Below are 27729 nucleotides of genomic sequence, written 5' to 3' on the forward strand. Positions count from 1 at the left end.
GATAAAGATCTACTAGAAATATTGTCGTGTCTTTAAAGTGGGCAGGGCTAGACGAGTACAGTACCAAATGAGTCTAACGGGAAGCTGTGGTACGCTAAAACCGGGTTAAGCGTGTGGATAGAAAGCCTCCAGCTCGGAGAAGGCATCGTGGTTAATTGTGCCTTTGGCTTACGGCAGGAGTGCGCTGCTCGGTAGGTTAAGTGAAGCGCAGCTGTTACGTAGCGGGCACCACGCTGCCAACAAACCAAAGGGAAAACTGAAGTTGTGGATGTGTCCATCTACCTCTCCCACACTTCCCCTGTGTTTCTGTTGGGAGAGTTGTTCTGTGCCCTGGAGACAGACGAAGCAGAGGGATTATTCCCTACTGTTCTCTGTCCAAAGGGCAACAGCACAGAGTGAAAAGATTCCAGCTTTCCCAGAGCTGAGGACTTCTGGAGATTTAACGGCTTGTTTCCTAAGCTTGCACTGTAAGAAAAGGGATACCAGATAGGTGATCTGTCAAAGGTGACTATCAGTATAGTTTTAGACCAAGTAAACACTTGTTTTGTTTTATTTTACAGGAAATGAGTTACCAGCACAGAGAGCTACTAGAACTGGATTCAGCTAATGTGAGCACGAGCTGCCTTGCAAGTTTGCAGCAGCCAGTGGGCATCCTTCTTCTGGAGCACGCCCTGATGGCTCTGTCCCCTGCAGAGGAGCCCCCATCCAAGCGGATGCGTGGGCAGACAGAGCTTCCCCCAGATGTGATCAGATGGATTGAACTTGCTAAGTAAATTCTTGTTTGAGACAATTTACTCCCTTTAGGTTTGCCTTGGGAAGAACTCTGCCTTTATGGCTTGTGGGATTTGTTTTTTAGTCTTTCCGTGATTTAGATGTGCTTTTAATTTCTTGTCAGTTAATTACTATGTTTCAGTTAGAGCAGTTAAGCTTAACAGCTGTGCACCCTGATGGTGCTATCAGACGGCTGAAAAACACCTTGTTCGTAGGTTTTCAACTGTAGGAGTTTCCACGGTTCAGTTATTACCCTACAAGATGAAGTCTGTCTAGTTAAAAAAAAATTTGGTGTTTCTTATATAAGATCATACATTTATATTTTCATAGAATCCTTAAGGTTGGAAAAGACCTCTAAGATCATCAAGTCCAGCTGTCAACCCAACACCACCATGCCTGCTAAATTTTCTGCTATTACAAGCCAGTACTATTACTGCTTATTATTGAATTATTATTTTTTAAAATCACTTATCTCTGTTTGACTAATTTAAACATTTCCTTTTTCAATTTTTCTAGGCTCTACCGATCTCTTGGGGATTATGATGTCCTTCGTGGCATTTTCAGTGGTAAGATTGGGACTAAGGAAATTACACAGAAAGCATTGTTGGCAGAAGCAAGGAGTGATTATGCTGAAGCAGCTAAATATTATGATGAGGTAAAATAACAAGAAGATTTTTTTGTTTCATAAATCTCTCCTGGCTTAAAACTAATAAGCCAAGTGTTAAACATTTTGAGAAACAGCATATTGTGTAAAATGTCCTTGTGTGTTGTTTGATTGATGGTTCAGTCTGTAAAGACATGGAAACAAATGAGCAATCATAGCAGAGCGGTAAGTGTGACAGTTTTTATGGTTTGCTACAAAGCTTCACATATGCAACCACCTAGGCAGACAAGTGAAAAACACCATGGGCTCACTAGTACTCCGAGAGCAAACTGCATGTGTTCATGGCAAAGAAAATTTGAACTGTAGTGGGTAAAAATGAAGAAGGATCTCTTAAACCTTCTTTTAAAGTCTGAGCTGCTTAAAAATGCAGGTTTACTGAAGATGGCTATCTGAAATTAATTTGTATATAAATACTGAGAAGCCTGATTTTTCTGCGTTTAATCCTGCTGTCACCTTCTGGTAAATAGATAGATATTTTTATGAGACAATGAATTATTCTTAATTTCCTCGTGACTTAGAATTGAAACTAGTGCCAGATTCCAGCTGAGAACCTTCTTCCCCCTCAAATTCATTCCCTAGGCACTCTCTAAAGAAGACTGGCAAGATGGGGAGCCAACAGAAGCCGAGAAGGACTTCTGGGAACTTGCATCTCTGGAATGCTATGACCACCTCACAGAGTGGAAGTCACTGGAGTATTGTGCTACAATTAATATTGATAGTGGAAAACCTCCAGACCTAAGCAAAACATGGAATGATCCATTTTTTCAGGTTTTTAGAAATCAATCATTGATTCTGCACTGGTTTTATCACTGGAAGGATGTCTTGCAGTAGCGTGATTGTGGGTGGAAATGGAATAGAAAATGTACTGTATTATTAGGGTTACTTTTATCATGAAAATGAACAGAGAGTCTGATATATAAAGTAATTGAAGCAATTACTTCTGCTGTTTTTAGGATGTTTAATTTTTACCTTGAGTCTATGGCTGATGATACAGCATCAGCTTTATCTTCTTTGTTATCTTCTTGCAGTGTTTTTGTTTCTTTTATCACTTTTATTTATTACATGTTTTGAGTTACCAAACTACTGGTTTTGAAACTGGTGGAATTTGCTAACAATGTCTTAAGCCTATCGGAAAAGACTGCTGTGATTTGTTAGCAAATTGGAACTTGTCTAAAGGGAAAACATTTAAGAAAACCATTCAAAATATTTTTATATCTATTTGATCTGCCACTGATAACAAAAAATTGATCATCTAATATTTCATTCCTAGAAATAAAGACTGTGTTTTCACCTTATAGGAGACATATCTGCCCTATATAATACGCAGTAAGCTGAAGTTACTGCTCGGGGGGGAAAATGACCAGACTTTGCTAACTTTTATTGATGAAGCAATGAAGACAGAACAGAAGAAAGCCGTTATAGAAATGCATTACAGCCAAGAGCTTAGTCTCCTTTACATTCTGCAAGATGATTTTGACAGAGCCAAATATTACATTAGCAATGGCATGCAGATCTTCATGCAGGTAACAATCTCTGCTATCTCTGACAGGATTTTTCTGTATGGACTCATGGAACAATGAAACTGTTGATGCTGTTACTGCTGTTAGATTATACTCTCGAGGGAAACACTGGCCCAAATACAATGACTTCTAGGTGCTTTCCAATCATATGATAAAACTTCCTTTCAATTCACTGCTTGCAATGATGGGAGTTTGGCCAGCCAGCAGGGTGCATCCTCCCATTTTACTTTGTTTTATTTTGCTGAGGTCATCTATTAGAAATTTTTCAGAGTAATTGTTTGCAAAGATTAATAGCATTTTATTTCATTCATTTTTTTCAGAAGCCTCCTGTCCCTAGAACAAACTTGAAAAGAGGGTATTACATTGAGAGGTTACAAGTTCCATCCGTTACCAAGTTTTGATTAGACTGTAGGACTGTCCTAAAACCTAGAATAGGAATTGCAGCTAGAAAATGCCTCTATACTTGTCCAGAGCAGAGCTGCTTTTACATTACAGGTTATTAAACTACGCATAAAAGGTAGGGTAGTAGAGCGTAATATATAGCAACATCACATAAATAGTTTGTTAGAGCACTGAATAGAACCATTTTATAAATTCTGTATGTGAAATCTTCCATTCTCTCCCTTTCTTTGCAGAGCTATTCCAGTATAGATACTTTGTTATATCAGAGTCGAATGACCAAACTGCAGTCTGTACAAGCTTTGACAGAAATACAGGATTTCATCAATTTTACGACCAAGAGAAGTAAAGATTTTTTTTCTTAAGTGATTTTCCTTGTGTTTTGTTAAATAATCCTAGTTGCCTGAACTTTGAATTTCTGTGACCACAGTTAGAGGTCTAAACTCCTGTTTGAAGTAGCATAGGTCTCGAATTACTGCTTACTGTTGTCTTGACAGTGAGAACTGTTGCAGTTGTGTAGGATAGGCTTGAAGATAATTCTGTGTTGTACTGCAAAGTTTCGTTAGCCTAGCTATTGTGGTAAGAGTTAAGTATCTCTTTTAAAAGTGTAGCTATAGTTTTAAACTAAGGTGTTTGTTTGGGTCACTTTTGGTAGCAAATAGTGGTTAGTAGAGATAAAAGATGTATGTGGTATATAATTTATAGCTACCAAGGCAGACGTGAAATACAAATTTATGTGCGTAAACTGAATTATATATTAAATTTAGTTAACGGTTCCACTATATTCCAGTGGATTCCTGTATGGAAAGATACCTACCCAATGGTGATTCGCGGTGACAGATGACACTAGTATCCTTACTGAATCTTCTGTGCTTCAACCATAAACAAAAGCAGTATGATCACCAAGTAGTGTATTTAATGCAAGCCCAGAAATGCAAGTGGGTTGTTTTGTTGCAGTTCTGTGATTGGAATGTTAGACTGTGTTTGGTTTAGGCGTTCTTCATGCTGTTTGGATTTAGATGCATTAAAGGTATTCTTATTTCATTTCTAGGTAACTTAGCTTCACAGACTTCCCTTAAGAGACTTCTCAGAATTTGGACAAGCAGATATCCAGATGCTAAAATGGATCCTATGAACATCTGGGATGATATCATTACAAATCGGTACAGTTACATTCTTGGATTAGCTTTAGTTCTGTCTGCCTGTTGAATTCTGAGGTGCTTTTTCTAGTGCTGCTTGTTTTCATATGGGGGAAGTTGTTGATCCAATGTATGACTTCTAACTGTTGTGATGGCTTTATCAGTATAACTGTTTTTTGTGTGACTAACTTGTGGTGACAAGCAAAAGGAGGTTGAGAAGTGGACTGGGAATAAACTGTATTCTGATAGGGAAATATAGCTGTTAGTTTGGCATTTTCTTGCATCAGTGACTACATACACTGTACAAGCTAGCTCACTTCAGCAGCCCTATAAACACATGTACTTGTAGTTGAGTGTATCAGCTGCATTTAGCTCAGTGAAACAGCACCCTAAAGGCCAGTCCATTATGAATAAAAATATTTACCTACTTTGTAGACAGTTCCAAAATTAGGGAGTGTACAGAAGAAGCCCAGCCCTGTCACTATCAGTGCTTCACGTGTTTATAGGAAAGTTAATGACCAGTGCTGTAATTGGAGACTTCTGCTGTGCAACTGTTGCTAGAAAGAACAAAGGCCCTCTGGAGGCTGCTTTGGATTAGTTCCAAAGAAACTGGAATGCTTTTTTGAATTTGAAAGTTTTCTGTCCTCAATGTGGTATCTTTCTTAATCCCAATCCATTCTTCCAGTGCAAATCTAGATTTTTTTTCTCCTTTCTGGGGGACAACTTCTTCAACAGCTCTGCTAATACCCACTGTGCTCTGTATTTTATTTCATTATCTAGGGGTGTCAGGAAAGCATATCTACAGAAGAACTTATTGCAGTTAAATATTAGGCAGAATACATGGTATGGCTTAGTCATAGAATCGTAGAATGGTAAGGGTTGGAAGGGACCTTAAAGATCATCTAGTTCCAACCCCCCCTGCCATGGGCAGGGACACCTTCCACTGGACCAGGGTGCTCAAAGTCCCATCCAACCTGGCCTTGAACACTTCCAGGGAAGGGGCAGCCACAGCTTCTCTGGGCAAACTGTCCCAGTGCCTCACCACTCTGAGTAAAGAATTTCTTTCTTATATCCAATCTAAATCTGCCTTCCTTCAGTTTAAAGCTATTACACTTGTCCTATCACTTCATACCCTTGTAAAAAGTCCTTCTCCAGCCAATTCCTTATACATTGAGTGGTCCATCCATCAGATCCATGTTTCTCTAATTTGGAGACAAGGATGTCATGCAAGACAGTGTCAAATGCTTTGCTCAAGTCCAGGTAGGTGACATCCGTTGCTCTTCCCTTATCCACCAACGCAGTCGCCCCATCACAGAAGGCCACCAAATTTGTCAGGCGCAATCTGCCCTTGGTGAAGCCATGTTGGCTGTCACCAATTACCTCCTTATTTTCCAAGTGCCTTAGCATAGCTTCCAGGAGGATCTGTTCCATGATGTTGCAGGACACAGAGGTGAGACTGACTGGCCTGTAGTTCTCCAGGTCTTTCTTTTTTCCCTTTTTAAAAATGGGGATTATGTTTCCCCTTTTCCAGTCAGTGGGAACTTTACCAGACTGCCATGACTTCTCAAATACGACAGATAGTGGCTTAGCAGCTTCATCTGCCAGTTCCTTCAGGATCCGTCAATGCACCTCATCAGGTCCCATGGACTTGTGCACCTTCAGGTTCCTTAGATGGTCTCGAACCTGATCTTCCTCTACAGTGGGCAGTTCTTCATTTTCCCAGTCCCTGCCAGTGCCTCCTGCAACTTGGGCGTTGTGGCTGGAATGCTTGCTGGTGAAGACTAAGGCAAAAAAGTTGTGGAGTACCTCAGCCTTCTCCATATCGTGGGTAATCAAGTTTCCTGTTTGCTTCCAGAGAGGGCCCACATTTTCCCTAGCCCTCCTTTTATCACTGGCATACCTGTAGAAGCTTTTCTTGTTGCCCTTGATGTCCCTGGCCAGATTTAATTCTATCAGGGCTTTAGCTTTCCTAACCTGATCACTGGCTGCTCAGACAATTCATCTGTATTCCTCCCAGGCTACCTGTCCTTGCTTCCACCCTCTGTAGGCTTCCTTTTTGTGTTTGAGTTTGTCCAGGAGCTCCTTGTTCACCCATGCAGGCCTCCTGGCATTTTTGCCTGACTTCCTCTTTGCTGGGATGCATCGCTCCTGGGCTTGGAGGAGGCCTTGAATTTTAACCAGCTTTCTTGGACTTGTCTTCTCCCCAGTACTTTACAAAGTCTCAAAAAATTTATGACTTGAATGATTGTCAGTGTCACACTCGTATGTGTTTGTACTAAACCTTTGTCTCATCTTAAAGTAGTGACAGAATGTGCCTTTATTTAACGCTAAGCCCCACACCAAACTGCAATGTTATCCTCTGCATTGAATAACAGTCTACATAATGAGAGATGCTATTATATTAGATAGAACTGGTTGTAGAATGAAAAGTGTTTAGCACTGGTTCATGGCAGTTCCCTTTCAAAAGTCGAGTATGGTCACCAATCTTTTCTGCAATGCAAATTTCAAAGGACCTGTTGACTTGTCTTGGTGTCATATATATTTTTATTGCAAGTTGACATAAAATACAGCCTGACGCTTACGCTGTAGAAACATAACTCCTGTTTGTTTGCACTTCTGTCAAGTTGGAATGCAGGTTATGGCTTGATGAACTTAAACGTTGTAGTTACGATTTTAAAAGAACAAACTAACGAAAAATCCCTCTCTGTTATGGACATTTTCTAATATTTGGTCTTCTCAGTTCAAGATCCTGGAATGCCTCAGGTTCAATCTGTCTCTCGTTGTCCCTTTCTAGACTTTAACGAGTATGTTTAGCCCTTGCTAAAGGTGATCGCAATAGCTTGCCATTTTTTCTTAGCTTTGTTTACTGTCGGGCAGATCAACGCTTTTGACTGGGCGTTCCCTTGGATGCATACCAGAGTGATTTGTACTCCTGTTGTCATTGTGCAGGTGTTTCTTTCTTGACAAACTGCAGGAGAAACTTCTCTGTGATCAGGCCGATGATAGTATGGAGGTGGATGAAGAATGCGGTGCTGGTGACCAAATGGAAGTGGATCAACAGGGTGAAGACATATACTCGATGATTAAAAGCTGCAAATTTAACATGAAAATGAAGATGATAGAAAGTGCCAGGAAACAGGTGACTGTACTGTCCAGTAGCTTCCAATTTTGTGAGAAAATACGTAGAAACTACAGCTGGAAAAGCCTTGTAGGTAGTCTTGGGCACATTTTCAGCAGGGCAGACCTTATCTTTCTTTGACCCTGCGGTCCAGAACATTTTGAAAGCTCAAGAAAGTCCGTTCCACAGAGAAAGAAAACAAATGAATAGATGTTAATTAAAAACTTGATGATAATTTGTCATTACTGGAAATGTGCCTGATGTCCCCTTTGATCCACAGATGGTTTCCGACCCTCTAAAGGGGAGATAAATAAAGTGTCTGAAATGCTTCAGTCTTTAATGGAAGGGATGCTTCCAACCAAACATGGTGCTTTCTCACTTAAGAATAATCTCTGCTGTACAAGAAAACAAATCAAATTCAGGCTGAATCAATATATCTTACTTCAGACAGCAATGATGAAACATTTTGTGGATTTTTTTTTTATGTTTTTCATTAGTGCTGTTAGGTTAACACTTCTGTGAAGAACTAAAGCAAAGTGACTTAGAAATTCTGTTTTGGATCTGACTGTTAAAACGACTGAAACATACCCTTCTTTGATAATGGGCCTTTAGTGTTTCAGGCTTGAGACCAGACTATTTAAGGCAAGGTCTCCCTCATGTTCTGAGATGTTGGAGAAATCTGCAATCAGTGACAAGAGTTTATTTTAAGCACTGAAATAACCAAATATCACATTAGTGCTGTGTAGATCATACATTCTTAAAGGAGTAAATGAAAATATTTCCTTTAAAGTTACTTATATGAAACTTTTCATCAAAACACAAGCAAAAGTGATTTGCTTAATGGTCTTATAAACTAAGTTACATTTCTTATGTGTTTGTACTGCAGAACAGTTAATGCCTGCTTAGTCATGCAGATCAAATTATTTCAGTTTCCTGAATTTGTCAAACCGCTATTCTTCTCTTTTCAAACTTCTCCATTAGCACAAATCTGGTTTTAAATATGAGACCCAACAAGCAGCGGACCTCTCTTCATCTTATTATAGCTTTACTTGTGTTATCTAAATCCTCTCATCCCTTAATTTGTTTGCAGAAAGGTTTTATTTCCTCTTCAGATATATTATCTGAAAATTCTGTCTTAATCTGAATACAGAACAGCTTCTCAGTTGCCAAGAAGCTTCTGAAAGACCTACGCAAAGAAGCCAAAACAAGGGAAGACTGGCTGGTGAGGTGGAATTACGCCTATTGCCGCTTTACACATAGTTACAGCCGGAGCCAGAGTTGTCCTGAACGCATACTCTCAATGTTAAAAACCATCTCCCTGCTTGGTAACAACCTTCTGTTTGCTTCATGTTTAGTATACAAAGCTGCTTTGTTGTCAAATTACCAACTTTGGTTTTGAATTCCAACAGAAGATACCAAATCTGACTATCTTAGCAAGAACATAATGGCCTTCCGAAACCAGAATCTTCTTCTGGGTACTACGTATAACATCATGGCCAGTGCTCTTAGTCAGGATCCAAGATGTCTTGAGCAAATAGAGGAAGAAAAAGCTGGAAAAATATCTGTACTATCAGGAGAAAATCTTGAGAGTCCTGGAAAGGTAAATGGGAAGGGAAAAGCTTTTAGGTATTTAAGTATTGTCATCAGTATTTCAGTAGGTACTGATGAGTATGGATGTATATACAGAGAATGTGAAACCCATCTGCTGTTAGTAGGAATTTGTCCAAGAACACCAGCTAGGGGAAGAAAAAAAAAAAAAAAAAAAAAAAAAAACTTGTTCAAAATGCTGTGGTTACTGTTTTGTCTGGTGTTTGCTGTCCTGGAGTTCTGCAGCACTGTAGCCATTTTAATTGGGAGAGTGTTCTTGTGTTTCTCTGTTGCTGCATTTTGTGTGGGCAGGCAAGACGTAGTCATAGCACCTGCATGCACAGTGGCAGGACGAACCTTGGGAACATGATCCTCAGAGAATGCCTTCACATCAGCTGGACGTTTCTGAGCTTCTTCATGCTGTCAGACTATCTTATTTCTTAAAGAGATATTTATAATACTGGTAGTGATACTGATACACTTATTTTGAATTTTCTGAATAATTTTAGTGATAGAGGAGGGTTTTTGAGACAGAGTATGTGCAGGTAATCTTTGCCTTTTTGGTGAAGTGCACATTTGAAGAATACAGTGACAGACTGTGCTGCATCTAAAATTGTCTATGTTGTCGGTTGTCCCAGATGCTGTGGCACTGATCCTCTTGTCTGTCAAATTGATTAAGAAGTACCACTGCTGACTGACTTCTATTAATTTCTAAAGCCACTATGAAGACCCTTAGATGTGAACTGTATCAGTATAAAACATCAAAAAATTGTTCTTAATTTATGTTTTTATGGTTGTTAAAGAAAAGCAGATAAAGAAGAGATTCCTGCAAAAAGTATTTTAAATTTTCAGGTCTGTAGAAACTTGAGCAAAAGCTTAAGCTTCATTTATTAGCTGATTATTAAAAGCATTCTTCTTAAGGAAATCTAAACGATGAGCATAAAAGCTCTTCTGTGTCAGATGAGTCATATTGGGATACCAGATATTTCTGTAAGATTAAGGAGCTTACCCGTATTTTAGCTTAGTATTAAGCAGTACTCTGACCCTGGTAGTTTCCCTCTATCTACCTGAAATGCAAACTCTTTAATTTCAGTTACAGCATTTTTCAGTTTTTCCAACTCATTCTGCAGCAATTTTGTATATTACTTAATAACTACAATAGCTGCAATGTCTGAGGTTGGTAAGCTTGGTGACAATATAAGACCATATGTACTCAACTTAATGAGTTGTAAAGGATCTTGTCAAGTCCTTCATTGCATGAACTGCATTTGAAATGTATGATCAATATGACTGTGTTTGTAATAGGGAAGAAGGTATCAGATTTTAGTATAGTTTGATGCATGCTTTTTTAAGACAAATTTTAACCATAGCTGTTATGCAGATGTTGCAGATATGTCTTAATAGGAAAAAACCAGCATTTTTTAATTATGTTTTCTGTTAACTGTTTACAGAAATGCTAGTAGCATTAGTTTTTTTGCAGTTATAAAAAAATCCACATAACACATCCAAAGACTAATATAAGTTAAAAATGTGGTTTTTTCCATTGAAAATTGTGGAAATTAGAATTCTGTAAATTACTGCTAGAAATAAGGTCCCAATCTTTTTCCTTTCTATCAGCTGCTCAAAACTTCTAATACAGTTAAAGTTTTATTTACTCAACACTTGTAGCCAAGCTCCAGTTTCAAAAGAATTATTGAATGCTACTTGCTAAAGTGTCTTTTTTTCTCTTACGGCTGAATTTCAGGTGTTGGCAGGTCTGCATAGGAAGGCTTTTCAGTGTTTCAGCAGTGCTGCAAGGAAATCTGAAGAGGAGGTGCAGTCCCACTCCATGGAACACGTAGACGTGGTGGGAGTTACAGACGCGTATATGACTTTGGTCCGTTTCTGTGACCAGCATCTGCGTCAGGAAGAAGAAGGCTTGCTTGGTTAGTCAGAATTTCTCCTAAGCATGTGAGGGATTTATCTGTGATATGTGAGCTTTTGTGATACCCAGGAGATCTCCCTGCGCAATGCAGTTTGAGTTTAAATGGAACAGTTTGTTCTCCCATTCAAAAGTATTTATATTCCTTTTTCTCCCCCCCACTATTACTGCTAGCTTTGGTGCTAGTGAATCACTCGTAGTCTCCCTCTCACTTGAGATATATATCATATCCAGCAGATGCTTCCCGTGTTCCTTCCGAGACCACAGCAGTGCTGTATTTAAAGCAGGCAAGATACCAGCAGTGATGCAGCTTCATGATAAAGCTAATCCTTACAGTCCCCAAGTACATGTGTTGCTGATGTGTGCAGTTCAAACAGATGGGAAGGAGAACAAAGTAAAAATACAAAATACACTGAAAAAAGACACTGAATTGTAAGGATGAATGTCCCGTATGATCAAAGATGTGGAACAAGTGATGGTGTTTCTGATAATTCTTATTTCGTGTCTCTTGGCAGAAATTAAAACTGCAGATTTGCAGCTATTCCCAGCTATTGTGGTGGAGAAAATGATAAAAGCTTTAAAACTGAACTCCAGAGAAGCCAGGCTGAGATTTCCTAGACTGCTGCAAATAATTGAAAGATATCCAGCGGAGACATTGGGTCTAGTGACACGAGAGGTTAGTTGCTTCCATTTTCCTGGCAGCAGATGTTGCTATAAATCAAATTTAAAAGGTGGGGGTGGAGGTTGGATGGACAGAGAGGTTAGACTGGTAAGTTTTGCTTCAGGTAAATCAGATAAATTTTATCCCATCATTGTTCCTTGTCTTTTCTCTAACTTACTGAGTCTAATTCATATGGACTGAAATTTTTTTCTGAAAAGTTTTTAACTTTTTATCGTTATTCTGATTCCAAATGTTACTTTGAGAGCTGCTGGAGAAAAACGATGTTGTGGGTTGGAGGTTGTTTTTTTTTTCCTTCAGAACAATCTAAATGGGCTGATAACAGCTGTTAGTATTAGGGTGAGGAATGTATCTTATTTCTGTAGGCTGAGTTTGCTGTATGCAGGAAGCCAGCAGCTTTTCAGACTCATTTTCCATATCTCCCACCTCTCCCTGTCCTGCTTCACTTCAGAGGTTACTACAGCTTCTTCCTCTTTTGTGTTTCCCACTTCCTCTCTTCCACGCCTGTCCTCCATTGACATTCCATGGCAGGATACCATGCGCCATGCTGCCTTCCCTGCTGCCGTGGGACGGATAAGCCGAGAGCTCCTCTGTGACTCATGCCTGCTCCTGCCTTGGCCTGCCCTCCTCTCCAAGCCCCTATCATTGTGCTGGTGCTCACAGGGTGAGGAAGAGCTCGAGAGAGACAGAAACACGGCTTAGTTACCCCAAAAAACTGAGAACGTAGCAAAAGAGGCTGAGGTGCACAAGGTGTGGCCACAGTGAAACCCTGATGGCTCAAACAGAATCCGATGCCTGGTCCAGTTGACAAGCCTCACCCAGAAAAGGAGTTCACCAGACAGTTCTTTGTCCTCTCCTCTGTCTTTCTGTGAGATAAGTACTGGCAGTCTGGTCTTAATCTCTGTTAGAAAGGTAGGAAGGGATGAGATAGGAGGAAAGGAGTCAGAGTCTGGCCTCTCGCTATCACAAGAAAACATGTTGCCGCACTCTTTTTGAAAGAAGTGGTACGGTTTATGGAAGGAAGTGAGCCTGAAGTATATTGGAGGGGGGTGCTTTACTGAAATGAATATCTGTCAGCAAGCCCAAACCTGTTTAAAGTTGAAGAAAGGACAAAACTGCAGTAGGAGTTCCAGTGTTCCCTTTCCTGGTGTTTCTGCTCAAATCAGAACTTCAACCCAATGGTGTCTGAACTACCCCTTCAAATTTTTCAGTTGTTTCTGTGTAGCAATTTAAAATTATTTTATTGCCTCCAGCCAGAAAAGCCACAAGTTTGAGTATAAAGCCTCATCTTCACCAACAAGCTGCATAATGGACAGGTAATGGAAAACCTGTGAAGCAGCAGTGGTGGTGGTGGCAATAGTAATAATAACGAAATATCTGCTTTATTGGGGAATGTTTTGTGCAACCTAGTTGACATTCTGTGTTTCCTTTTCATGTGTTTCTGCCTGTCAGCCTGGGCTACAAAGCAGTTTTGTCTGTGTTTGCTATGTTTGGTATTTTCAAGGAGGATGAAAGCTGAAAGTGGTGTCTGTGTTTTTGCAGCTTTCTGCGGTTCCCTGTTGGCAGTTCATTGGTTGGATTAGCCAGATGATGGCACTACTTGACAAGGACGAAGCAGTAGCCGTGCAACATACTGTTGAAGAGATCGCAAATACCTATCCCCAAGCAATCATCTACCCTTTCATGATCAGCAGTGAAAGTTACTGTTTCAGAGATACTGCAGCTGGTTATAAGAACAAGGAGTTTGTAGAAAGGTGAACTTGCAATCAGAGTAGCTCTTTTGTATGTTTGTTTCATTCAGGAGTGGAGAGATTTATTTATTTTTTCTAGTGAAACTGTTTTCTTTAGGGGGCATGAGAAACATTAGAGGGTAGTCCCGTGCGCGCTGTGTTCTCATTTAAAGGCACAAGGAAAACCAATACATAAGCTCTGTTAGTATTAGACATACTTGGATTGGTGGCCTGAATACTTTCTGAAGTGTTGACTACGTATAGTCCCCAGGCTGTGGGAAGTTAGAATTTTTTCAAAGAAAAACAAGACAACCAAAGAGAGGCAAGCCCCTTCTACTGGTAGTTCTGTGGCAGTCAAAGTTTCTTTCTGCTCTTCCTCTCTGCTGAGGCTGAAGGGAAATCTTACTCCTACTGTGGTAGACTTCACAGCAGTGAGAACTCAGTACCCGTCAAAGATGAAGATGAAGCTAGCTTGGACATCTAGAGTCATTGTAATACCAAGCGAGAGCAGAGATATTTAAACAGAATAGATGCTCTTACCAGACTTCAGAGAGGGCCAGGGAAATAGGTGCATGTTGTCTTTTGGGGAATGACAGCTCTTTGTTGTCTTCTTCTCTATGTATTTGGTGTGCAGCATGTGCCTTCCTCTGCATGCCCTCCTTGCCCATTTTGCCGTGCAATGAAACCTGGGTTAATCCCCAGGCAAAAGTCAACTTTTATCACACAGTGCTGTAGAACCACTAATACAATTTTAGGTGTCCTTTTGCCTTGTTTCAAATCTCTGATGTGTTTGCCGAATTTCTGCACTGAAGAAGATAAAGTCTTGTGCTTCACAATCTGTCGCCCTTGAATAACTGTTGTGACAGGATGTATAGTCTGGTTAATACCCATTGCTGTTGCAAGTACGCTTTCCGCTCCCCAACCACTCTTCGTAGTGAGACAGTTAAAAAATTGGGAGCTGCATGGCAAGGACAGTTATGCAGCCCAGAAGAGAATTCTGAGGGAGTCCTACTACCTACCCCCAGATTATTTTACCAGATTCTTGAATATAGCAGGCAATCTGGATCATTGCTTATCTGCAGTCTAGGTGGTGATGGTAGTTCCTGTTGCATTCTGATGCACTTTTTTTTCTTTTAAAGGATCAAGAATAAGTTGGACAGAGGAGGAGTAGTTCAAGATTTTGTTCGCTCCCTGGAACAGCTCTCTAATCCTATAATGCTTTTTAAGGTAAAGTGGTTTGTGTTTTTTTTTTTTTTTATTTCCCCCTGCTTCCCCTTCATTCCTCACCCTCTGTTGAGGAAAGCGAGTGCTGGGCAGAGCGTGCCACAGCTCGGTTGACACCACAGCCACAGGAAGTGTTTCAACCCAGAATCAACTGGTGATGATGTCGGGGTGCTGTCAGCAGATTTCACTGGCGAGGGTCTCCCTCTTTGTGCCAGCTGGCTGTTTTGCACCAGCTCTTTTCAGCTTTCTCCTTCAGGGTCTCTGCCCTGCCCTGTGGTCAGTCTTCCTTAATCGTTCTGAAACCATTACAGAATTATCATTTGTGGGCATCTCTGTAACTTCTGACTACTTGTGTTCTTACGCCTTTTCCCTGCTCTCTGCTGGGCTTCTCTGTCTGCGTTCTGACCCCGTTGTCCAAAGAATTCTTGTCTTCTGTTTGGTACCACTCCTGGCCCTTTCTTAGTTTGCACTAGACACTATGGTGGTAAACATAATTATCTTAATAAAGTAGAAACATTTTACTGAGAGGCAGAATGAAAGGGAAATATTTCCGTAGCCTTTTGGTTGTCAAAAGATACATCAATTGACTGTTAGTAAATACGGCAATCTGAGCAGCTTACCAAACAGTGAGGGTCAGTAAACTTTTTCTCAGTATTCATCTCTCTCCTTCTGTTTGCAGGATTGGGTTGAGGATGTCAGAAATGAGTTGGTAAAAGCTCAGAGGAACAAAAATAAGCTCAAGGAAATGTATGAAGGAATGTACAAGAATTTGGGAAATTTAGAGGCTCCTGGCCTTGGATTGCTGAGGAAAAGGTTTGTTCAGGTATGTATGATTACTGAATAGTGTTGGCATCGTGTGCTTTTCCAGAAGGACTAGAAAGTCAAAAAAGGGGACCAGATCACAGCTTTTACAGATGCTGCAGAACTTGATGAGACAAAAGATCAGGTCAGGAGTACAAGTCTGGGATTTCTTTGCTAGCACCTATGGACTTATCATAGTTCAGCTTCCACTTCTGACTGCCCTGCAGGACTATATGTTCCCTCTTGCTCAGCTTCTGCCTCCCCTTTCTGTGCGCTGCCGGGTTCTGGGGGCCTGGGCCTCTCTGACCATCCGTGAACCTGCACAGGAATCTGGCCTTGGTTTTTATCCTGCTGCCAAGGCTGTATGAGCGCTTTAGGGTATTTAGCTATACTATGCTACTCAAATTTGCTGCTGATACTGAGTTATGTAGGGCAAGTTATTTGTTACATATTTTCACATACAAATTCTTTGGTTTTGAGCTGACTGTTGCAGTTCAAGAACAAAATCTTGATTTGTGATAGCTCTGTGAAAACATCGGCTGTGAATGCTCAAGAGTGGTCAAGAAAGAAAAGCGACAGTTAGTCATTATTAACAATAGAGAAAAAAACATGGATTTATACATTGACATAGCAGCCTTCTCTGACTCTTGCTTCTTCAACACTGTAGTCCTGGTCTGCAGTTCTCAACATAGATACAATGAAACCAGAGAAGGTTCAGAGCCGCAACAATAATCAGAGGTACAGGGTAACCTCTGTAGAAGGAACAACCTTAGCATTCCTCCAACTGGAAAAGACACAATGAGGCCAGATACAATAAAGCTCTTAACATCAGGAGTGCCAAGCATAAGTAGATATTCGATGGCAGTGGCAGGTTCAAAACAAACAGGGAGAAGTGTTTCCTTATTCAGTACCCACTTCAGTGCTGAACTCCTGCTGCAGGGTATTACAGGTTCGAATAGCAAATACACAATAGCATGGAGAGGGGGAAAATGCTCTGAGAGTTTTTACATACAAATGCACGCTTCTGTGTCCAGAAATCCCTGAGCTGAGAATTGCTGGGGGCCAGGAAAGTGATACTTCTGGAGAAGCGTGGCTGTACCCTTGTGCTGCACGCACATAGCCCCATCGCCAGGGCTGGGTGGATCCAGGTCTCTCCCCTCTGGCCACTCTTGTGTCACATTAGCATTGGATAAACTTACCTGAGTGTCTCTAGGGAGATTCCTTCCTCTCTAGGGAGATTTCTTCCCCACAAGCAGGAAAGGTGGAGGATGAGGGTGAGGTGGAGTTGGGAGGAGGTAAGGTGACAAAGCAGCAGAAAGGGCAATTAGGAGTTTAGGGGCATACTAGCCCTGTGAATATGTGTCTGCAAGGTAAGCTGGGTCTCTGATGATAATGACTTTAAACTTAAGAGTATGGGGATAAGAATTTGGTGGACATGCTGCTGTCAGGGTGGGAGCAGAGGGGGAGAGCAGCTGTAGGCTAAGCCATACAGGGTACAAGTGCAGCAAGGGACCTGGCAGGCATGAGGACGGAGGCAGTCTGCATTTGGTTGTTGGGATGATTTGTGTGCACTTTGGCCCACTTCAGCAAAAACATCCATGGCTCTTTAAAAAGCTGAAATGTGCAGTAGTAGAGGATACTGCAAGCAGTGCTGATGGATTTTTAATTGCTGCTGAATCAACTGAATGGGGAGAGAAGAGCAAGGGAGATGCTGGAAGAGGGTGGTGGGGTTGTTGCTCTCCGTGGAAGGGAAGAGGGAGAGCTGTATTCCTTTCACACCAGTGGCTGCAGCAGCAGAGGGTCAGGGTGATGGTGCACAGACTCTGAATTCTTTGCCTTCTTGATACAGTATTGGTGAAGAAACAAAGTGTGCTATGAGGATAACTGCATAGTTTCTAGTGTCCTTGCAGGGAAAAAAAAAAGCTGTATCTCTTGACCGACACATAAAACTCCTCGTATTTGTGGAGTACTTTTGTGATATGTAATATTTATGTGCACATTCAAATGTAACTTGAACAATAAGAACCTTGCTTTTATTTTAATATGAAATTCCAGTAATGCATAAATTAAACACTGTTGATGGACTGTATGAATTAAAATACAGTGTTAAGGCTATTAAGTATTTGATGCCTTGAATTTTAAAAGAAGTCAAAGAACAGAAGAGAGAAAGCAATCAGATGATCGTCTGGAAATAGATTTAAAGAGACAAAGATGTTGACTGTTCTTCAGAAGGATAATATTTTCTGTATTTTTGTTCACTTCAGTGAAATAGCTGTGTCCTTCATAGCTTGGGAGAAAAATGGTCAGGCATTGAAAAAACAAGTGAGCTTACATATCTTTCCAAGCCGTTAATACCAGTGAGGTCCAAGAAGAGACATCTGTTTTTTCTAGAACTTTGAATTATGAGCACAAGAAGTCAAATCAGTCAACTACTTGCAGATAATACTTATTTTGTGCATTAAATGGATCAGTATGAAATGTCTTTGCGCTTTTCTTTTGTCAGGATATTTAAAATACTTTTAAAATATGGGCTTATGCATTTTACATCCAAAATTATCTCCAGACAAATCATGAATAATAAATATGATATTAAATAAAACATTTAAATTGATATTTTCTAATATGACACAGAAAATTCTCTTAATACGTGAAGCTCTATGACATGCATTATGTGTACATGTATCTATTGGTTAGCAAAACAGTTATATATTAAATCAGCTAGGCTCTATTTTCTTGCTATGTAGCATGGCTGCTGCAGGTTTAAAAAAGAAAAAGAACCAAACAAACCCAAACCACCCAAAAAACAGGAAAAAACCAAACCCAAAATCCAACAAAAACCCCACAGCTTCCATGAAGCAGAGAGTATTCGTATTCAAGGGGAAGGGGGAAGATTAATTAACTTATCCATCTGCAATTTTTTTTTCCATTTGTAAAATAAACAATTGGTAAAATGTGGATATTTCTGTTGAGAACAGCTGGTGGGTCTACCGAACAGGCAGTGAAAAGATTCTGGCAGACTAGAAAAAATGGAGAAGAAAAAAAAAAAAAGGGGGGGGGGGGGGAAAGAGTTGAAGGACAATTGCTATACTTTAGGGGATCCGATGAAGCTGTGTGTGCAGATAGGAAGGTACCATTCTGGTGTTCTTGGGGAGTTCTTAGGACTGTGTTAACAGGATTCCTTTCTATAAATGAACCTCAGACTTTTGGGAAGGACTTTGATCGTCACTTTGGAACAGGCGGTTCAGAACTGTTGGGGATGAAGGCCAGTGACTTTGATGTGATTGCAACTTCTCTCCTCTCAAAAATGAGCAAAAACCATAAAGAACCTGGAAACCTGAAAGAATGTTCACCGTGGATGAGTGAATTCAAAGCCGAGTTCCTGAGGAACGAACTAGAGGTTCCTGGTAAGTTCCCCTTCAGTGTCAATGGTGAACTGTCCCTTACAAGAAGGTTGCTACTCTTGAGCTCTACTTCTGATGTTGGCTATATGGCCCTTCTTTCTGGGCTTATGCTGAGGTAGATTTCATCTGAAATAACTCTGTTCATTCGTCACTTCTTAAATCTGTTCTTAAGCTGTAGTCCTGATTTTTAAAATTGTATCTCTTACCTAAGAGCTTAGTATTTTTTTAAAGGCCTAACTCCAGGAAATCTGATATATAAATCTAATACATGTTTAAATCTAGTTCAAAAAGAATGTGTCCTCTGAAACTACTAAGAGCTGCAATTCAAACAGCTTAACAAGGAAAGAATATTAGTAATTCACAGATAAAATCATGTGATGTGTATGTTGGATTTGTATGCATTTTAAAATATTTTGTACATAGTTATCGTTCTGCCAATTTGACAAAATATTTAGAAGTGTTCTGTTCTTAAATGCACTTAAAAAAAAAAAAAAAATCGGTCTGTGTAACTTATTTCTTCTTTTATTTTTTTCCACTACCACGTCAGGTCAGTATGATGGAACAGGGAAACCACTGCCAGAGTACCACGCAAAAATTTCTGGATTTGATGAACGGGTAGGTTTTTAAGTTTGAGTCAAAATCCTGTGTGGTACAAATTTGTGTCCATATTCCATTTCAAGAATTTGACGCTAGCAAGATCGTTGCTTGTGTGCATCTTGCAGCACATAAAGGAAGGTCTGCAAGTGGGCTTTTGTTTTTCCAGTAGTAACTGAGCAACTTGATTATGCCATCTAGGAATGACAGATATGCTTAATTTCAGTAATGATTATATAAGGCCAAGACTTCTGTCACAAATATTTTACTTTTTCCTGTCTTATCTTCCAAGATAAGTGTAATGGAATCCTTGAGGAAGCCAAAACGTATAACGATCCGAGGCAGTGATGAGCGGGAGTATCCTTTTCTTGTCAAAGGTGGTGAAGACCTGCGACAAGACCAACGTATTGAGCAGCTGTTTGATGTAATGAACATTATCCTTTCCCAAGATGCTACCTGCAGCCAAAGGAATATGCAATTAAAAACTTACCAGGTCATCCCCATGACAACAAGGTAGGCTTTATCTTGAAGGGACAGAAATCCTTATGTTAACATCTATTACTGCTGGGATGTTGGAAGGTGAGATTCCTCTGTGTGTGTGCCAGATTCGGGTTCAGAGTGTTTTGTGTCTTGGCTTAGCTTTTTTTCCTTTTCCTTTCAAACAACACTGAAATTGCTTTGTCTGGAAACTGTTTTTCAGAGTATAATGAAGTTGGTAGCTTTCAACCTTTTATCCGGCACTAGAATGTGTTGCTTCCCATGTATGGTGTTCCTCTGAAGTTCAGCTCTGAGATACTTCTTCACATCTCTGACTTCTTTTGTTCCAGACTGGGACTCATCCAGTGGTTGGAAAATACTTGTACTTTAAAAGAATTCCTGAAGAATAGCATGACTGAAGAGGAAGACATCAACTATAACAGGTGATGCTTGGTTTAGATGTCTGCTTTAATAGAGACCACTACTAATGGGATTTTTGGTACTGACTATCTTGTGGCAGCATTTTCTTTTTTTTTTATTTTTTTTTTTTTTTTTTTAAAGAATGAAATAAAAGTACCTATAAGCAAGGACGCAGTTTGTACTTCCAGACCCAAATTAGTAATTGGCAACTGTTTGTTTAATGAGTACCACTGTACCTGGGATATCCTCCACCCAGCTTGTTTAAACAAGAGGCTTACAATCAGGTGTGACGTCATTATCATCACCATTTCCTTGTCAGCGAATTGATTTTACAAGCAGAGGATTTTGATCTCTAGATTTGATCAGGCAGGAAATGGACGTAGGTCAGCGAGGGGGGAGCGGAGTGGAGGGGAGCAGAGCAAAGGCAGGCCTGATCAGAGCCTGGGTTCAGCGACAAGGAAGGGGGGGGGAATCGGCAGCAGATGCACAAAACACAACTGTAAAAGAACACTCTGACTTTATATAAATGCTGGGTTTGAATAAATTAGCTTGCTTTCTCTTGATTGTAACTGGAGGATGAATATTTGTAAAATTGATTTCATTCTGGCATTTTGGCCTGCTTCTATCCTAGAATTTAGAAATACGGGGGTTTTTTACCAATGTTGTTCTTAGTAGGTAATCTCTGTTTAGGTTTGTCAAAGTATTGTCACCATTTATTTTTGCTAGTTTTCTTGTTTACAGGGCAGGTTGGAGGAACCTCCAGCACGGAGATTGGACTCCAAATAGTCTTTATTTATACAGTTATTTGGTTTGTGAGCAGTTTAGGAACTGCTGCAGTTCCTCGCATTACTGCTGTCTGGTTCGCTCTTGTGAACAGCAGCGGTATTACCTTGGTCTCAATGGGATTCTCCACTGGGAAAGTGGAGGAGGATTCACATGGAACTGCCTTGTAAGGGGAGAAAATTTATAGTATATTAAATGTAAAAGATCAGTGTCTAAAAACAGTTAATGATGTATTCCCCCAAAATAGCTTCATTTTATTGTTGTATATAGACTTTAAATATTTTCCCATGCGTTCTGCAATCAAGTCAATTAAGACACTTATATTGAGCTATGGTTGAATGACAGCACTGGCAAAGGAAAATTGTAATGAAATCCTTGTTGGCAATATTTTGGCTGGGGTAGGGGGAAGAACTTTCTGAAGTTCTGAAATCCTTTTCTTTTTCCAAAAGCGATGGGCTATGCAGCCTATAAATGATAAATACTTCTTAAATGGAAAGGGTCTCTATGTCTCAGAACATGCTTTGGAAGGAAGAGAGAAGGCAGGTGCTCTGCTAAGTTGCTGCCTCTCTGGAATAGAAGTTTAATGTCTAGTGTATTTAGTTAAGATGGGAGAAAAATATCAAATTATTTTATAAGCAGTGCAGCTAATGAAGACTGGCTTCTTATGGATTAATACCTCAAGTCCAAGCCCCCATTGCTCCCCTCTTGTACACACTGAGGAGATAACGCACTGCCTTCCTGCATTCCCTACCTGTTTGGATGGACAAACAGCAGCACATACTGTGGTAGGCTACATAATGCCTCTCAAATGGGCAGGAGACTGTGTTAAGCCTTTCCCTCCCTGGAGAAATATGTTTGGGTCTTTCTTCTCAAGGCAGCATCTAATTTTCACAGTACATATTGACAAGTTAACACCTTTGAGATGTCTGATCTTCTGTCAAATAGGACTGAAGTGCATTCAAAGCTGGGGGAAAGAAGATGGATGGATCAGCATATGGACTGGCTGCATAAACTTTATTTCCATAGCAAGGCTAAAATTAATGTAGGCTGTAGCTTCCCGACTCCTCCTGTGCCTAAAAATCTCATGGGTCACATGGGTCATAGCAGCACACAGCCTACAGATATTCGAGTAGAGAGTGGTAACATAATATAGGGAAATCATCAGTGTGTTGTTTGTTTGTTTGTTTGTTTTTTTTTGGTCCCTAGCAAAAAAGGACCTCGTGCTACCTATTCTGAGTGGCTGTCCAAGATGAGTGCGAAAGCACAAGGCATCGCTCGATACCATGTTATGTACAGGTAGGTTTTAAGAGAACTGCATGTAAAATATAGAAACTAGAGTGTGCACACACAGAGAATTGTAGAAATTCCAAGAAAAATATGATCTGCATTACAGTGTGCTGGCTAGATCTGATTTTTTCACATTTTACTGCTTTGTCTTGCTGGAAATGCTCTGCAGGAGTTTAGTACTGCCAAAATCCCACCAGAGCACAGGAATGCTTCCAGCAGCTTGCTTGCTTCCTTAAGAGAGCATCTAGAAGCAGATTCTCCCCTTCAACTGTATTTTCTAGATATATTGTTCCTGATTATGTCATTAGGTAGGCTGCCTCAGAGCCAGCGCACCTGCTGAAGGTGGACAGAGAAAATCACTGTGGTTCGCTGAGAATTTAAGAGTATTTGGTGATTTGGGTCCCGACTTGGGCATCCACTCCGAGGAATTTCCACACCTGCCTAGATCGAGCACTGTAGAGGGGGGAAGCGAAGTTCCCAGCGCAGCATTTCTGATGAGCTCCTAACCTGCTTAAGCAAGCGTCTTGCTTTCTAGAGGAAAACTTTGACTTGTTTAACTGCGTGCGTCGACATTAATACTTGCATTCAGATACGGAATGTGCTTTTGAAGTAAATTCCCAATCACCTCCACTCACCTCACACTGGCTAAATAAAAAATTCTGGGCAAACTCTGTGTGGCGTGCTGTACTGCTTACTGGGGTGAGCAAAATGTGCTAATGTGGCCATGTACACTTCTTAACTTTTAACATCCAGTGGGCTGTTGTTTCAATAGCTAACATTATTCCTTCATTAATTTTCAGAAACGCTAGCTGTAGAGAAACAGTGAAGTCTTTCAGAATCAGGGAAGGCAGTGTGCCAGAAGACCTGCTGCGGTAAGTGCGCCGTTAATGACTGCATGCTGTGAAATGAATGTTGGGGTTTTACCTGCATGCAGCAAGTGACTTCTGCTTCGTTAAGGCGAGCCTTTGTGAAAATGAGTACGTCTCCTGAGGCCTTCCTGGCTCTGCGGTCCCACTTCGCCAGCTCTCATGCGCTGATGTGCATCAGCCACTGGATACTTGGCATTGGAGACAGACATCTGTCCAACTTCATGATTAACAAGGAGACGGGTGGCATGGTGGGAATAGACTTTGGATACGCTTTTGGCGCAGCTACGCAGGTATTTGCTTTCTAATTAATTTGTTACAGCTTTTGCATTTAGTATGTGCAATTACACGTGTATTCTCAGTACTAAATTTGATGCTCCTCATTTGCCATTGTTCTGATGCAAAATAATCTTTACAAGTTACTTCTAGTTAATAGAATAAAATCTCAGTTTCCAGGTGTTCTCAGGCAAGCAGGGAGCTATAGAGTGTCATGGAGTCTGTAGGGTGGTGTTTGGTATGGTTCAGCCATGCTTTCAACCTCTGTCACTAAATATTCATGACTGGAGCTTTGATGTCACAGCTCGGTCCTGTTCGACCGTGTTGCACATTATTTTCAGTGAAGTGACAAAGAGGGCTTCAAAGCTTAAAAAGAGCAAAATATTTATTTCTAATCTTTCTGTTCCAAGGCTTCTTAATTCTTGTTTGCTTTTGACTGTCCTTTCCCTTGGCTAGTTTTTGGGCGTGCCGGAGTTGATGCCTTTTCGTCTGACTCGCCAGTTTGTTAATCTGATGATGCCAGTGAAAGAGTGGGGTCTCATTTACAGTGTGATGGTGCATGCCCTAAGGGCTTACCGTGAGGATCCAGATCTCCTCATCAGCACGATGGATGTATTTGTAAAAGAGCCTTCTTTGGACTGGAAGGTGGGATTTTTCCTCTTTCCTTTTTCCTCACATGAAAACTCTAAAACTGTAACAAGGATAAAACTGATCAAAAAGGAAGTATTTCTTGATGCACACTCTCAGTGCTTCTTTTATCTTTCTTTGTTCTGTTGAGTTCTCAGAGAAACTAAACTTAAAGGATTTAAAATGACAGAATTCTGTATTGATGGACAAGGAATAGAAGCACATGTCTGTGTTATCAGTGTACTGTTCATTATCTGCATCATAATCCTAAAAATGTGGGTATCCCTGGATCACATTATGTCACTTACGGCAGCAACATAAATATTTTCAGCTTTTTGCACTGAGCCTCTTAAATTTATGTAACAACACTGTATGTATATGTCAACTTGATAATTACAAAGAAAAAATCTGAAAGTAGTTGCACTTCAGTAACTCCAGTTGTAAATTAAATTTTGAGTCATAGGCAGGCTAGATATCGTCTCATTACTTTGCCCTCCGTTGCATCTGCAGTTAAGAGTTACTGGCTTGACTTGCTATGATCTGGCAGCTTAAAGGTCTTTTTAAGTATATGATTTATGATAAATGGGGTAAATTTGTTTTCTTTTTAGAACTTTGAACAAAGACAGCTGAAAAAAGGAGGCACGTGGATTAAGGAAATAAACACATCTGAAGTGAACTGGTACCCTTTGCAAAAAGTCCGCTGTGTCAGAAGAAAGCTTACAGGTGCCAATCCAGCAACAATCACTTGGTAAGATGCTCTCGTTTTGCTTCAGACTGCTCCACCAAGAGCTTTGGCAGTCTCCTATGTCATACCATGCTCCCTTCAGATAGAAGGACAGCTAGGGAAAGAGAAGAGGCAGACAGGGCAGAATTTCAGCAAACCTCCTGTCGGAATGGTTTTGGTCTGCATACAAGCTCTCTGAGTCACCCTGCCAGCCACAACACCAGATATCTCCCCGTCGGTGTTCTTGCTCCAGCTCAGGCCTCCAGAGCAGTTTTACTGTTCCTGGCAGCCCACGCGTCCCCACCCTGTAAGCCTGCTGAACTTCTCACTCCTCAGACTGCTGTTCTTTATGTTTGTCCCTACAGCTTTTAGGCTAGGGGTAGTGTTTGAATTGGTATGCTTCTGCTGGGCAGTTGCTTGAAATGGAACCTGAACCAGCTGTATGGGAGGCATGGAGGTAAGCTGCTTCCCAAAAACGTCAAATTCAAATCTGACAGCATTCTTAGGTTATTTATGTCAGTCTAGTCAAGTCTGGCTCAAGGCAGAATGTCTTTAAAGTTCACTTAAAGTACAATTAATCCCTTCCATCCTCTTTTAAAAAGACATTTTGGATTAATAAAAAAAAAAGGCTAAGAAAGCAAGCCTGTTTAAAACCATACAAACACTGAAAAGTGCAGGGCTTGGGAGGAGTCCCTTTTGCAGTCAAGGCTGAACTGGGAAAGGCAGCAAAATGCTTCTTGCAGACACAAATCATTAGGGCAGGTAAGGAGGCAGCAAGCTTGGGTGTGAACTGCTGCATCCTTTTGGTTAGAGACCTCTGCAAGATTTAAATATTCATGGTAAATATTCACTGGTAAAGGACACCTGACATCACCAGTCTTCACTGGCCAAGCCTCCTACAGCTACTGAACAGTCTCCACATCTTGAAAAATAAAGCTGCGTGAATGGTGTTCAAATACCATTTTGTATTTTAAAACCCGTCTCAGATTTTCTGCTGGTTTCCTTTAGCAAGAGCTCATTCTTGTGTTGTCAATTTTAGTGATGAACTACGCCTGGGCCATGAGAAGTCGCCTGCTTATAATGATTTTGCAGCTGTGGCTCGTGGCAACGCCGATCATAACATCAGAGCCAACGAGCCGGGGGACGGACTTTCAGAAGAGACCCAAGTGAGATGCCTGATCGATCAAGCGACAGACCCCAACATCCTTGGCAGAGTCTGGGAAGGATGGGAACCCTGGATGTGAGGGGCTGCTCTCTAAAGCCCGGACTGCCAGGAGGGGTGTCCCCGAACACAACCCGATCAGAAAGGAAAAAAACTCTTAACCCCTTTTATCACCGTCGGTTAACTTGACTGATATGGCAAATAGTTTTTTCTTTTTGTATTAAAGCTGTATTCAAACAGTGTTTCTTACTTCTTTTCATACGGTTCTGCCACAAAGCAGCTTTACTGTCTTGGTGTTCAAATCGTTGTGGGAAGAACTGGAGAGGCCATAGAGCTGAAAGACTGCTCTGAAAGGCGCTGCGCTCACTCAGAGGAAAGCATGCGCTGGCACCCCATGAACCTGTAGGCATCCTCGTGGTGAAAGTCTGTGCTTTCGTCTTTTACAGAGACCTCGGTGACAACCAACTGAAACTATTCTGCAACGTTCATTATTTGTAATTAAAACCAGAAGGTTTTCATATCAATAGACACAGTGAAGCACATGATAAAGTTAAACAGAAAATGGCTTTTAGCTCTAGGTAACACCTAAAGTATCTGGATGGTTATTTCGTTGCTGGATAATGAGAAAGTAATGATGAGACCGTGCCAGTTCATTCCAACAGATTGGTTTTTAACAGCTGGGGGTTGTACTCTGTTATCTCTGCCCTCTAGAAGTCTGTACTCCTCACCTTGTGCTGCCGACCCAGCAGAGCCGTGGAAGCTTCTTGCCGTGAGGGCAGCGCGGCACGGGAGTGACGGCTGCACCTCGGTGTCTGTTTGTGCCGGAGCTGCGCCAGCTGTGGCTCTGCCTCTGGCAGCCGGTTCTTGGGTCACTTTGGGGGCCAGGGCAGCGCCACACAGGCGGCACGGGGCAAAGAGAAGTCTCCCAAATATTATGGTGGTTTATTACCCACAATTCATTGTAGGGGATATTAAAAGCCTCAATGGAAACTAATTATCATACAAGGAGTAATAAAAGTGAGTCTTTGCCCTTTCACTGCCTTACAAGATTTCCTTCCTGCCCCCCTGGACACAGGGCAGTCCTGGCCTTGCCGAGGGCCATGGCTGCCACTGGCACCAGCCTCAACTGAATCTTTCAGCTGGAAAGTGGAGGAATCTGCCCACTGGATACAGCTCCCGAAAGACACGGTGTGGGGAAGGCTGCTTGCTGAGGCCTGGTGAACAGGGAGGGAGCATTTTTTGTTTCAAATACATTGCAGCAACAATGACTGTTTGTTACCAGCATAAAGAATTGAGCACATTTGTTAAGAAGGAAGGTAGTGTTACAAATCAAGAAATGCAGAATCTTTTTATCAGACTTTATTAATTAAAAATATTGTTCGGCTGTCTTTTTGTAAAGGAAACATTATTCAAAAATAGAAATAAGCCTTCAGATGTATACCTCGTTTCAGAAGTTAATCACAGAAAACATCCACATTTACCGATTTGTCAAGATGACAATTAACGGACAGTGTTTTTTTCCTAAGAGTGGGTGATACAAACTATTTCTATACATACTT

General features: G+C 40.9%; 1 protein-coding gene across 2 annotated transcripts in view; it reads left to right on the forward strand.

The window, feature by feature from the left end:
- PRKDC (protein kinase, DNA-activated, catalytic subunit) overlaps positions 1-27521 on the forward strand; it is a 94706-nt gene extending 67185 nt beyond the window's left edge. The window contains exons 63-86 of one of the 2 annotated variants that reach the window (XM_075416189.1): positions 561-769; positions 1288-1426; positions 2015-2203; positions 2734-2958; positions 3591-3699; positions 4406-4517; positions 7443-7632; positions 8762-8936; positions 9021-9211; positions 10943-11123; positions 11635-11795; positions 13341-13552; positions 14668-14755; positions 15432-15575; positions 18753-18957; positions 19502-19569; positions 19841-20061; positions 20376-20468; positions 22435-22524; positions 23316-23387; positions 23473-23674; positions 24114-24302; positions 24893-25032; positions 26048-27521. In XM_075416189.1, coding sequence (XP_075272304.1) covers positions 561-769; positions 1288-1426; positions 2015-2203; positions 2734-2958; positions 3591-3699; positions 4406-4517; positions 7443-7632; positions 8762-8936; positions 9021-9211; positions 10943-11123; positions 11635-11795; positions 13341-13552; positions 14668-14755; positions 15432-15575; positions 18753-18957; positions 19502-19569; positions 19841-20061; positions 20376-20468; positions 22435-22524; positions 23316-23387; positions 23473-23674; positions 24114-24302; positions 24893-25032; positions 26048-26252 — 3810 coding nt within the window. In that variant the 3' untranslated portion in view covers positions 26253-27521. Of the gene's footprint in view, positions 1-560; positions 770-1287; positions 1427-2014; positions 2204-2733; positions 2959-3590; positions 3700-4405; positions 4518-7442; positions 7633-8761; positions 8937-9020; positions 9212-10942; positions 11124-11634; positions 11796-13340; positions 13553-14667; positions 14756-15431; positions 15576-18752; positions 18958-19501; positions 19570-19840; positions 20062-20375; positions 20469-22434; positions 22525-23315; positions 23388-23472; positions 23675-24113; positions 24303-24892; positions 25033-26047 lie in introns of those variants that run through there. The other variant, XM_075416190.1, reaches the window with a different exon arrangement.
- Positions 27522-27729: the final 208 nt, after the last annotated feature.

Source organism: Opisthocomus hoazin, chromosome 3, assembly GCF_030867145.1.
Source record: "Opisthocomus hoazin isolate bOpiHoa1 chromosome 3, bOpiHoa1.hap1, whole genome shotgun sequence".
NCBI classification, from domain to species: Eukaryota; Metazoa; Chordata; class Aves; order Opisthocomiformes; family Opisthocomidae; genus Opisthocomus; species Opisthocomus hoazin.